The sequence below is a fragment of the Oenanthe melanoleuca genome, chromosome 15 (genome assembly GCF_029582105.1).
Source record: "Oenanthe melanoleuca isolate GR-GAL-2019-014 chromosome 15, OMel1.0, whole genome shotgun sequence".
NCBI classification, from domain to species: Eukaryota; Metazoa; Chordata; class Aves; order Passeriformes; family Muscicapidae; genus Oenanthe; species Oenanthe melanoleuca.
In genome coordinates, this window is record NC_079349.1 from 10489192 (window position 1) to 10501811 (window position 12620).

General features: G+C 50.2%; 1 protein-coding gene across 1 annotated transcript; it reads left to right on the forward strand.

The window, feature by feature from the left end:
- Positions 1-473: 473 nt before the first annotated feature.
- On the forward strand, positions 474-8118 carry MLEC (malectin). Its single transcript, XM_056504574.1, has 5 exons — positions 474-780; positions 4044-4222; positions 5493-5669; positions 5829-5886; positions 7062-8118. Exons 1-5 carry the CDS (start codon positions 591-593, stop codon positions 7289-7291), a joined length of 834 nt encoding a protein of 277 aa, XP_056360549.1. The 5' UTR covers positions 474-590; the 3' UTR covers positions 7292-8118.
- The last annotated feature ends 4502 nt before the right edge of the window (positions 8119-12620 follow it).

Below are 12620 nucleotides of genomic sequence, written 5' to 3' on the forward strand. Positions count from 1 at the left end.
CCGCTTCCAGCCCCTTCCCCGAGCGCACCGTGTCCGCTCGGATCCGCGCTGCCGCAGCGCCGCCCGTCGCCACGGCAACCCTCCGACTGCGCTTCCCGCCGCCGCCCCGCCGTGCTCCGCGTTCCGCCGCGCTGGAGCCCCGCGATTGGCAGCGCCGAGGGGCGGGCTCTGCCCACCGGCGCCCGGCGCTCAGGCCAGCTCGCCGGGCTGTTCCCGCTGCGGGCACGGCGCTGGGGACCCTCGCTCGTCCCCGCCGCTTCTTCCCAGGGGAGCCGGTCCCACACCCGCTCCGCTCCCTGCGCGGGCGGTAGCGGCCCCGGGCACCCCGGGCCGCAGGGACCGGCTCCCCGCGCCGCTCCCGCCGCCGTCCCCGCGCCGCTCAGCCCAGCCCGCCCATCGCAGCCGCTTATTGGCCCGCCGCCTTATGAATATGCAGATCCAGACCCGCGACCGTCTAATGGCAGGCGGGCAGGTCATTAATATTCACGGTTCGTCGCGCCGATTGGCCGGCGCTCGTCCCGCCCCGGCAGCGGGGTAAGCCGCCCCCTGTCGGCGGCAGGAAGGGGCGGGCGCGGCGCCGGGAGCGCGACATGGTGGGCGCTGGTGCGCGCGGGGCGCCGCTGCTGCTGCCCGTGCTGCTGCTGCCGCTGCTGCTGCGGGGCGCGGCGGGCGGCATCGCCGACAGCGTCGTCTGGGCCGTCAACGCGGGCGGCGATGCCCATGTGGACGTGAACGGCATCCACTTCCGCAAGGACCCGCTCGAGGGCCGCGTGGGCCGAGGTGAGGGCGGGGGGCACGCCGCGGCCGGGGGGTTTCGGCGGGACAGCCCACGGGGTCCCACTCGGCTCCGCTCCGCTGGGACTGCGGGGCCCCGCTGTGCCGGCGGGATCCGTGACCCGCGCGCTCCCGGTGCCGTCCTGCCCGCTGCAGTCCCGGAGGGTCTGTCGGTGTCCCCGCAGGACGGCGGGGGCTCCTCTCCCCCAGCCGCCCGGGGACGGTCGTGGCCCCCAGGCAGTGCCGGCGCTTGTCACCAGCGGCACGGCGGCCACCCTCATCCTCCCGCCGGGCCCAGCCGGGGCTGCATCCCCCGTCCCCGTGGCGGTGCGGGCCCGGGGCCCCAGAGGCGGCGGGATGAGCTCTGCGGGATGGTGTTGCTGTCCTTGGCCTGCGGGGTTGTGTAATGCCGGAGGGGAAGTGGCTCCGCGAGGGCTAGAGTGGGATTTCGGCTGGAAGGACGGCAGGAGCGGTCAAGCTGCCAGCCCTGCCGCGTGCGCCCGCCAGTGTCTTTTTCTCTCCCGTTTTCCGCTGAAGAGCTCGTGTTCCACAGCAGGATCCGCCAGTTCGCAGCCCAGTGCGCAGCGCGCTCGGTGCAGTGGGAGCAAGCTTTTCCAGCCCTCTGCAGCCGGATCTGGGTCGCGCACGATGTGGGCTGATGCTTGCAGCATTCTGGTCCTGACTGCGAAGAGCGCAGGCTGCTCGCTGGAGCACCGGTGCTGGGCCCGGCTGGGGAAGGTACAGCCGGCTACTCTGTCCCATGCCCCAACGTGGCTGGATGTTCAAGGGCAGGGACACGAGCTGAAGTAGAGGCAGATGGGAAATCATCGGCTGCTCTAACTACAAAGTCAGTAAAATCTTCAGCCTACTATTTAGGACAGGATGGAGAACTAAATGCACTTATGTTACCTTTTCCTACTTCTCTTAAGTCCACTGCAGTTTGAAATTTGCATGTTTCTAGTAACTGGTGTACCAGTTAGTTGATTCACTAATACAAGTGTGCTGAGCAGCTCTGCTGTCACTTACAGGTAAATGGTGGAATGTGGAGAAGATGAGCTATCTGTTGACTTTGGAGTCTAACCTTTGCTGTTTCCATGTAGGATGGTGAGGATTTTCCTGTGCTATACAGCTGGAACTGCGATTGCTTACCCTGCATGAGTGCCATCCCAAACGGAGAGCCTTTTGGGCACACTGGATACAGTGGAGGTCACATTTAAATTCTAATACAGCTTTTCAGACCCGTGGAGGCTGCTGCTGCAGTCGCACAGGTTGTCCTGATCACTGTAGGTTAGCTTCCCTTCATAGACGTCTCATATGTGTGACTTGAATGTCCTTGTGGACTTGAACCATTTATTTTTGAATTGGGGAAAAAGAGGGGTCTTTTTCAAGCACATTGTGACATGCACTTCCTTTGTGGAAAGCCCTTGGTGTTTCCTCCGAGCAGCAGGCTGTTACAGTAATCCTGCTTCAGCCAGTGGTGCCAGGCACAGTGGAGACTTTACCCCTTTGAGCTCTCAGCTGCCTTTCTCTCAATGGCTTTTTATTGCACCATTGTTCGTTTACTCTGGGCTCCACTCTGTGTTGATAGACATGTAAGGGCTATAGCAGAAATGTATGGCTGACTGGGAGGAATGACCTAGGGATAGTAATTCTGGGCTGTACTGCCTCTGGGCAATTTAAAACCACTTTTTTTTTTTTTTTCCCCAAGCCGCTGTTCAGCTGCTGTGCCCTAAAGGACTGACTGTGCTGATGGCAATTACAGAATAGGCAGGTGCCAAACATAGCTGAGGTACAGCTTGGTGTGTACTGCGTGCTCCTAGTGAGCACCCAGCGTGCTGTAAAATCCATCTTGCTTCCACAGCTCTGTCAACAGAGCTCTGACATGCAGGTGACAGGTCTTCCTCTCCAGTTACCTTCTTGGCTATTAAAGGACTTTCTTCCTGTGCAGGCATTCCTTTAATAGGAGCTGACTTCTGTGGAGTCCTTGGTTTGCTATCACTGTAATCTGTAGCTGGCCAGAAATACCTGTGTGGGAGGACACGTTAAACTTTTCACCCTCTGTATTTCTGGTGGTTAGAGTCTTCAGTCTTTATGCCCAAGTTTGAGTGGTAAAGAGAAGTGGAAGATTGCCTGAGCAGCTGTGTGTGAAACAGGAGACTAAGGACTGGCATTAATTTCTTCTTACTCGTTTGCATTGGCTCTGTCTTTGGCAATGTGTGCTGGGTTAGTAGTTCTTGCTTTGTCTTGGCCAATGCAGTGTCTGTTCCCATGGAAATGGGGCTGGGAGAGGTAAGTGTCAGCAGAGAACTTTGTCTGGATCAACTTCTGTCTGAAGTGCCAGTGGACAGATGGTGTCCACGGTCTTCCCTCCTGCCCCTGCATTGCTGGAGAATTGTTTGATGTGCAGTTTTGGAGGCTTGCATCAGTTTGCATTTATACAGGAACGCTGATACAGTAGCATACCAAGGGAGGTTAAATTTTTGAGGGCTGCTGTAGAGGTGGTGAAACACTGAAAAGAGGCACATTTTGTAATTTCTCTTATTTTGTCGATTATTGTCCTATTTGGGCCCTTGTTGGGGGCTCTTCAGGTGCCTGCACACAGCACCCATTTCAGCTGGGTGGCTCTGAGAACATAAGCTGATGGAGCTGCTGGTGCTCTTGAAACACTTGTGTATCTTTTTTCCTTCCTTCATTCCATCTTCATGCTAATACCCCCACAGGTATTGTGGGGCTGTGGTGAGAAGAAAAGGCTTTGTAAGATGCCTAATGCTTTTCACCTTTCTGCCATTCACCAGGTTCTTAGTTGAGTGGGATGAGTCTTGAAAATCCAATGCTGTCAACTGTAACTTCAAATCTCTTGTGTCAATGAGTCGAGTCAGTCCTGTGCTAACTTAGTTTTGTACTTGGAATTTGAAATTTGAAAATATTGTTAAATTATTCTAGGTGTTTTCACTCTTTAAAGCAAGAGCCAGTGGCCAAGTCCTTTGGCTTTGTGTAATGGTTTTGAAAAGGTGCAAGTGAGCTTACTGTGTCTTAGACTGCAGCAGGGCTCCAGACCTGTTTTCCTACATTTCTTGGATTTTGGGGCTTTGGCTTCTTGTGCTTCTGCTCTGGTAGTGCCGCCGCCTGGTCAGAGCAAGCAGGGGAGATGGGTCTGATGGGTTGTAAGTACTAATGCTACTTACAGAGTTCAGTGTTTCAAGAATAGATAAAGTGTCTCTTCCTCAGAATGTAACCCTTCCTCTCACTCTTTTGTGCTTGAAACCCAGCTTCTGACTATGGTATGAAACTGCCAATCCTGCGGTCTAACGCAGAAGACCAGATTCTGTACCAGACGGAGCGTTACAATGAGGAAACCTTTGGCTATGAAGTTCCCATCAAAGAGGAGGGTGACTATGTGCTAGTGTTGAAGTTTGCAGAGGTCTATTTTGCACAGTCTCAACAGAAGGTAAGCAATAGCTCCTTGTGTGTCTCTGATGTGAGTTCCTGGCTAAGACCGTGTGCTTGGGTTGCCTCTGCTGCTTTGCATGCTGGAGGAAGGAGTAAGGCACTAATTGTTAATTTAGGTCCCAACCCCTCCCAGGCTCTGAACCTTTAGAGCTCTCTTCCACATTCCAGCTATGCAGTTGGACCGGAAAACTTTAGTTGCAACACGTGCAACTAAACATAACTAGCAATAGGTTTAGGCTGTGCTGGCTTTGAGAAGTTTTTTTTCCTTTTTCTTGAACACTTGCTTCTGACTTGACAGCATAGTTATGCTGGAGGAAGTATTGCATAGATTGAAGCAGAGGAGGCAGTCTGGGTTAAATAGACTACTCAAACCAATTTTTACAAATGTAATAGAGCTGATACTGATTCAGTCTGATCCTGAAAGCAGAGTTAAATTCAACTGCTTTTTAGAGAAGAATAATCTTTGTCCATTTTTGAAATCCCTCGTGTACAGAAGTGGAAACGGAAGCAAGTAGAACTCAAAGCCCTGTGATAAACTGGGGTAGGAGTGGTTTATGTTTTAGTCTGGCGTTCCTCTGATTCCATCAGCTTCTTTAGGGCTGATCTCCTTAAGCACTGTGCTGCCTTCCTGCCAGAGAATTATTTCAGGGAGCAGAACTGGTGGGGCTAGCTTACAGAACGGATGCAAAAAGCAGCCTCAGATTAAACTGAAGGGCTGAGGCATCTTTGGTTCCTCTTCCTTGGTGTGGTTCTGCTGGGATTCCCCAGGTGCTGCATGAAGTTTGAGTCATTACAACCCTGAGGAGGACTTTCACTCTGAATTCATAAATGTGGTTAGCAGTTAAACATTTTATCTTCTTCAACCAGCTTGTTTCCTCTTCTCTGTTCTGCTGCAGGCTGTTAGTTAGAAATGGCTTAATTCCCTAGGGTGTGGTATGTCACAGAGCAGGTCTTCAGACAGGACAAAAGTTGTGAAAGAGAAACATGAATAAAACTGTGCTATCCTCAGGTCTGAACAGCAGATGTAGATGTTTTAAAAGGAGAAGGCAAATTTCAGGGTATTTGAAAGCATTGTTAATGCTTTGGTGTCTTTACCTGGCTGCTTTTGGGCTCTGAATCCTTCCCAAAGGAGTGGGCCAGGGCATGTTACAATGGTTTCTGGTCCTGGGTGCGTAGAAAAAAGCAGAGACCTTTCCTGTTGTGTTTCCATTTCAAGTGTCACGTGCATGAATCTGCTCTGACTCTCTGTCATTTCTTCCACCCTGAAGGTATTTGATGTTCGCTTGAATGGCCATGTGGTGGTGAAAGACTTGGACATTTTTGACAGAGTTGGACACAGCACAGCTCACGATGAGATCATTCCCATGAGTATCAAAAAGGGAAAACTGAGTGTCCAGGGAGAGGTTTCAACATTCACAGGAAAGCTGCACATTGAGTTTGTAAAGGTAATAATCTTTTCAGGGCAGAGCCTTGATCTTCCCTTTCCGCTTCTTACCCAATCATGTGGTGCAGCTGTGTGCTGGAGGAGGAGAGATGTTGGTGGGTGGGGAGACCATTCCTTGTCTTAGACCTGCAGCACTGACTGCTGCCTTTGCTTTTTCTAGGGCTACTATGACAATCCAAAAATCTGTGCCCTATACATCCTGCAAGGAACAGTGGAAGGTAAGCACAGTTTCTGAGCCAGAAGGCTCTTCCCCCTTGGAGAGCAGCCTGTTGCTTCTCAGACTATGAGATCATAGCTCTTGCTGACCCACATCTGCCAAAATTGTTTCTCTTTCATTGAGTTCCTACAAAGTGCAGTTGCAAAGTGAAGTAGGTGTATAATGTCCTCATTCTCCTTTAAGACACAAAGCTTGTGTCATTTTGGAGTGAGAAAAATCAGTTTGTTTTGGAATTTCCTCTATATGTAAGAAGAATAGGAAACATGTCTGGTCAGTCTCAGCTTATAGCTACAGATAAATACCCTCTGGCCTTGGATGTCAGCAGCAACCCTGCAGACAAATAATTTACAGTTATTTTAGCTAGTGCTTAAGTATTTCTTACCTGGAGCTTTGTTTTGCCTTCTCAGCTTGAGGACAAGGCAGTGTTTTTTCCCAGATACTAGTTTCTCTGGATAGCTCTGTGGAGTGCTGGAAAGGTCCTTGTTCTTTCATCACCCTCTTTATAAGTGAGCTGGAATTGAAGCCCCTCTAGCTCCTGAACTAGGAGGGTTTAGGATTCCTCTCTGACCAAAACATCAATTTGCTTTACTGTGGGATGGTCAGGGATGGTTAGGTGCTGCTGAAGATTTGGTAAGAACCTTGTGGCCAGGTGGCACCTGCAGCTCAGGTCCCAGGCTCAGAAAGCTGGATTTGAGTGGGGCTTGGCCATGCTGCTGTCACAGCTCTGGCTTTGAGGGGTGCAGTGATGTGGAGTAGGACTGTTTATGGAAAGGGTTGTTCCCATTCCTGATTGCACCTGTATCTGCTGGTCCTGCAGGCAGCAGGTGCTTGTTCTTGACAAGATGTTACTGAGCAGCTGCAGTATCTGAATGTGTGCTCTAAGTGTGCTTTTGTGCATTACCTTGTGCATTAACACATTGAGGGTGTGGAAGGATGTAGTTCTTCTGCAGGCTGGATCCTTGGATGCTCTTACCTTGCAAAGAGAAGAAATAGTATGTGATCCTCTGTGGTAGAAGATATTTCTTTCTTCTGGGATGTTCTGGTTGTGGTTTTGATGGGGTCTCAGGTGCCCTCTTGCCGATGTCTATGTTGGATCGGGGAGAGGGGAAGGAAGTGTGTCGAGTGATCTCCCAATTTACATCCTGCCTGCTTGCAACCTTTTGTCTTGTTCAACAGATGTTCCAAAGTTGCAGCCACACCCAGGTCTGGAGAAAAAAGAGGAAGAGGATGATGAAGATGACTATGATGATGGCTCCAGTGTTAAAAAACAGGCAAATAAGAACCGGGTTCAGTCAGGCCCACGCACACCAAACCCCTATGCCTCAGACAACAGCAGCCTCATGTTTCCTATATTGGTGGCCTTTGGTGTCTTCATTCCTACCCTCTTCTGCCTCTGCCGATTGTGAGAGCAAGCCCCACAGTGCATCAGCCCAGGGGCTGGGAGGGAAGGAGTTGGACCAAATATGGTTGCTTTCAATTTCTCCATATTGTTCATAATTTAAAGGAAAAAAAAAAAAAAGAGATGATTCTTTTGGAATGAATAGCAATGAATAGCAGGTCCAGGTAAGAGGGAGCTTACCTTCCCCCTGCCGGCAAGCAGCAAGGCCCTCGCCTTCCCCTTCGCACCATGTGCAGCCTCTGATTCTCCCTGGGGCATCCAAGAGTCAACTAAGTCCTGTCTGGCTATTGTATTGGGCCATTAAAGGTGATGCTACCAGTCCTGGGCCGTGGCCCACACTGAGAGAAAGCCATGTGCTGTAGGATCTCTGCCTTTACTGGGTGGAATACAGTTCCTTAAGCAGGAAAGCAATTTTTAAAACAAGGCTGGGGTACACATTTTGTCCAGGAGTGTGGAAGTGTTGTGGTGCTGTTGGGTGTCAAGCGACTGCAGAGGACAGAGCCTGGCTCAGCATCTCCCTGAATGTGTGCAACATGATGTATGGTACTTGCCTGCATGAAGATACCAAGGCTCCAGACCAGCCTCCGTGGAGACAGTCCCCTCCTAAGACTGCCAGCTGCACCAGGAGCAGAGGGGTTTGTCTGGCCTGATTTGCTGCACCAGTTGGGAGAGACTTTCCTAGTCTGGCAAATGTTTGTTCCATCGCAGAGGGATTCTGCTGTAGCCTGCAAGAGGCTGACGTTGTTAGCGTCTGATCAGATGCACTTGTTTTCTGTATTGATTATGGCTTTGGTTTCCTTTAATATCTTTTTATTTTCAAAGGTTTTGTTTTAAGCCCAGTTCCTTGTTTTGCCTTTCCTAGCAAGTGACCTCTTTGGAAGAAGCTGAGAATCAGGTGAACTAGAGAGGAGGTTCAGGACTTTTTCCTTAACCTTCCTAATGGTGAGCTCCCTTCTCCGTGACTCTTAAACAACCTGTGCCATAGGACAGAGCAGAGCAACCTGGTGGATGCTCCCTGTGGTTTCTCAGTCCCTCTGTAGGGATCAGCCCTGCTTGTGGCACTGAGAAGTGGATTTGGTCAGTATTTGCAGTGAGTGAGTTTGACATTTTGCATATCCAGGCCCTGTAGTGGAGGGGCAGATGTCCAGCATTTCAATCCAGCAGAGCAAGGAGGTTCGTTGCCATCCAGAGATCTGGAAGTGAGCAATGCATTGGAGACAAGGTCCCCGCTTCCCCCAGGGATATTTCTGCAAGAGGCTTCTATTTCCACATGCAGAGCCTGTGCCTGTGTGGCAGAGGCTGAACAGAGTGAAAGCCACTGCTGTGCTTTCTGTCCAGAGCTGCAGGCCCTGAAGAACTGCCTTCTCACAATCTTAGCCTCCAGCATGTTGAGCATTTCTGGTTCAAGAGGGAGATGTTCAGTGCTGGAGCAGGATCTGTCCCAGGCAGGGTTGGGTTTTTCCAGATCAGTTTTGCTGCTGCTGCTGGGCTCTGGGCTCACAGAGTGCTTTACCTCATGCTCTCTCCACTGTCCTCAGAAGTGTTCTGTCTTTCCCCAGAGCAGTGCCACTGTGCAGTGACCTCCATGCTGCTCTGCCCTTCTGGGCCTGCATTTTCCTAGCATTCGTTCCTGGGTTTGATCCCCAGCTCAGCCTTGCTTTGAGCTGAACAGGCTTAGCAGAACTACAGGTTTCTGGCAAGGGAACTGGAGGAGCAGCTTTTTCTGTTCTTCTGGGCCCAGACAGCTGAAGCCTTTTCTTCCTTTTAACCCTCAAGCTGTGATAGGAGCTGTCAGCTCAGGGGCTCCAGAGTGGAAGCTGGAGGAGGTGACAAAATGCTGCTCTTTGAAACAGTGCCACTGAACCTTGCCTTTCTGTCACGTCATTACTACAGGCCTGACCCTAACTGTGTATCTGTGAGCTGAAAAGCAAGCAGGATCTTAATTGTCTTCTTGCCAACTACACAAGGTGTAGTTTGGGAGAGAAGGGAGTCCCTGCCCCAGTTAAAGAAGAGTATAGGCTTTAGAGAGAGCAGATCTTGAAGAACAAACCTTAGGATGAAAGGTGGTAACTTGAAGTCTGCTTCATCTTCTAGCTACTGTTAAAATCCAGATAGTTTTAAAACTGTTATCAGTTTTGAGAACTATGAACTCTGCTGGTTTGTTAAGCAAAGAACCTGGGGTAGAAAGCAGGCGTCTCTCTAAGGAGCTGCTCTCCTCCAGGCCTTTTCAGATACATTTTATTTGAGCATCCTTGAAGCAAGGAATCACTTGCCTTCTTGTGGCTCACCCAGTAATCTCAGCACCCTGCCTACCATGGGAGAAAGGGTGTGTGTTTAGACGTGCAGAAGTTGGAGACAAGTCTTCCAGGATAGTGTATCCTGGCCTCTCCTAGCAGCCAGGGCACCCATTTGGTGCCATCACCTGCCCCAAGGCAGAGCTGTACAGGGTGTGATCTAGTTTGTTCCAGTGGCTCAGTTCAAATGAATTTGTCTTATTTGAATAAGAATAGGGAGGATAAATAGTTCATCCTTCATTACTTTAATTTAGTTTTTTGACTGGTTTTGTGCATCTTTCTCAGTACAAAGCTGATTTCTGGGAGGGTTCCTGACCCTGTTTAGGTCCTATGAGCAGTTTCCTTCCTGGTCTATCTCCTCCTGACAGGTTTGCTCTGGCAGGAGCCTTCAGACAAAGCATATGGGAGCACCAAGGATGGTGGGGGATGGCCAGTCAGCACCTTGCTGGGAATGGAGTATTCCAGCTCCCCTGGCCATCTCTGTCTAGTATCTGCAAGCCAGACTCAGGGATGTAATGAGGTACCTGGTTCTGACCAGAGAAAGAAAATGTTTGGGCTGGTTGTAGCTTTCCAGATGGGTGTTTGAGGGAATATCCACGACATTGTTTAACTGAGACAGGTCAGAGACAAGCCTGTTTGTGCTGATTCCTCTGTCAGCAGCAGGCACATGGAGTGCAGCAGTGTGGGGAGCTGGGTCAGAACAGACCTTGGCTTGATTCATATAGAGAGGGGCAGATACGGCAATTTTAATAACACTTCCACGTAATAAAATCACTGTCTATGATGTTTCAGGCCTGGATCCAGCCTCAGCATACTGGTTTCAAAGCTTATTATAATTGTCCCATCAGCCTCTCCTTTAAGCCAGGCTATTGAAGTCTTCTGTGTGTGTGACTAAACATCTCTGACCCTTTTGAGTGTCCCAGGTGGCATTGAACAGAAAGCCAAATGAATTTCCTTCTCTTTTTGGTGCCTTTGTCTCAGGCTTTGAATAAAAGTCTATTTGAAGGAGCTTCTTTCTTTTAAGGAGCTTCTTTCTTTTAAGGAGCTTCTGAGTTTTTTCTCTTTCTTCAAGGGACAGGCATTCCCTGCCCTTGAGATCAGATGGGGACTGTCTCCCTGTCCCCAGATGCCAGCTCTGGAGGTCGCAGCTGAAGCAGAGAACTGTGAGCCGTTTAAATCTTTACTTTCAGCCCTTAAAGTCAATGAAAGAAAAATCTAGCAGGGGATAGAAGAACTGGAAGAGCTCCTTCAGGTCTGATCTCCCCCAGAAATCTCCTGAAGGCAGGATGGAGAGCTTCCAGACAGTCTGGTGCCTGGGCGTCTGTGCAGTTCGGAGCTGAGTGATTCACACTGGGTCATGGTAGTTGTATGGCACTTAGAGCTCTTGGGTGCAGAGGGGGGGCTTGGGGGGTCCTGCACCCCTGCTTTACTTGGGCTTGCCCCATGCTGCTTAGGTCTGAGCAGAGCAGGGACCTGTGCCCTGGCCCTTGGCCTTTGAGTTGAAACGGGATTGCAACAGCCAGGGAAGTGTCTTGCTACAGGAACTCTGGGCTGAGCAAGCCTGTTGCTGATAATCAGCAGGAGAGAGGGCCATTGAGAGCAGCTTCATCTCTTGATGTGAGACAGATTCTGAGCAGCTGTGAAATACCGAATGTTTCAGGCTCTGTTTTGGAGAGATCTGTCTGCTTCTTGCACGTATGGTGGGGAGGGAAATATCCTTGCTGGGAATCCAAGGGAAATGGAACTGGGCCAGCACTGAGCTAATTTACCTACTGGCACTTCTGCATCTCCACAACAAATGCCAAAGCCTAATACAATTCAAAGATGCTATTTTAACGTCGGCCTGGTTCCACCAGTCTGTCTCCACCGGCTGGTCCCAAAGAGGCTCACGCAAGTTTTCTCAGTGACACAAACACACCAGGCTGGAGCTGTGAAGGCTCAGAAACGTGATCACAGGGATGGGCCTCCTGTGCTGCACCCTGCTTCGTGCTGCCCAGCAGGTCTGGGGCACATGCATTCACCTTGGATCCAAATGGGATTTGACCCAGGAGTATTGTAGCATTGAAAGGTGCTGGGATGGATGGGAGAGGTGAAAGCAGGTCCATGTCTTCCGGGACTCTGGCTTGCTCAGAGTTTATTGCTGTATATTAAATACTATTTTTGGAGATTGAGGGGAAGATGAGGGTGGGGAGGGATGTGACAATGCTGTCCCCAGTCTGATTGGTAGGATGCTACTGCAGGTTATTGATAGGTTTTGATACTTTTTTTCCCAAAAAGTGCTTTATTTAAAAAAAAAATATCAGCAGAACAAGTGCTTTCAACCCTCCTAAAAACTGTGCTGGTTGATTAGAAAAATGTGAATAATCTTTTGCAAACATCAAAGGTTTCTGCTAAAGAGTTTGTGTGATTTGAAGGCAAGGGGCAAAAGTACAGCTTGAACCAGTTTAACTGGGAAGAGTGTGAATCCAGGAAATGCAGGATCTCTGCTCTGGAGTTGTTCCCAGTCATACTTAATGGGGATTTGCTCTCCTGTGCTGTTCTGTCACACTGTAGCAGTTCCTGAGCTGGTGTTTTGGAGCGAAGCAGTGGCTGCAAACTGGCTGGCAAGTGGGGGCTTGAATTTTTTGTAGTTTCTTTTGGGGCTTTGTGCGTACAGGGCTTTCCCACTTGAGAAGCAGCTGGGTTGGTAAAGCAGCCCCTGTGACAGCAGAGGAAGATCTGTGCTCCATACCAGGAGGCAGCAGGCAGGACTGTGAGAGGTGGGGATACTGTTTGGTTCCCCTTGGGGTAGCAGCAGTCAGCACGTGCTCCCACCACTCCATAGTGTCTGGCTGTGGATGCGTGCAAGTGACGCTGGCATTAAGGACACATCACAAACTAAAACTACTTAAAGCTGCAGGTTTATCTTGTCTGTAGAGGCTGAATCAATGTGGGGAGAATTCTCCATCTGTATGTGTCACCAGTACAAAGGGTTTTTGAGGAGGATTTTTCATTTTACTGCCCATTGCTTTGTGTTATAACAACTTGCAGTGACATTTTTTA

What these genes read in the sequence shown, in the direction of transcription:
- MLEC (XM_056504574.1), top strand. Translation starts at nt 591, where the DNA reads ATGGTGGGCGCTGGTGCGCGCGGGGCGCCGCTGCTGCTGCCCGTGCTG. An exon ending in CGAGGGCCGCGTGGGCCGAG is followed by an intron (nt 781 to 4,043) that starts GTGAGGGCGGGG and finishes CTTGAAACCCAG; the next exon opens with CTTCTGACTATGGTATGAAA. An exon ending in TTGCACAGTCTCAACAGAAG is followed by an intron (nt 4,223 to 5,492) that starts GTAAGCAATAGC and finishes TCCACCCTGAAG; the next exon opens with GTATTTGATGTTCGCTTGAA.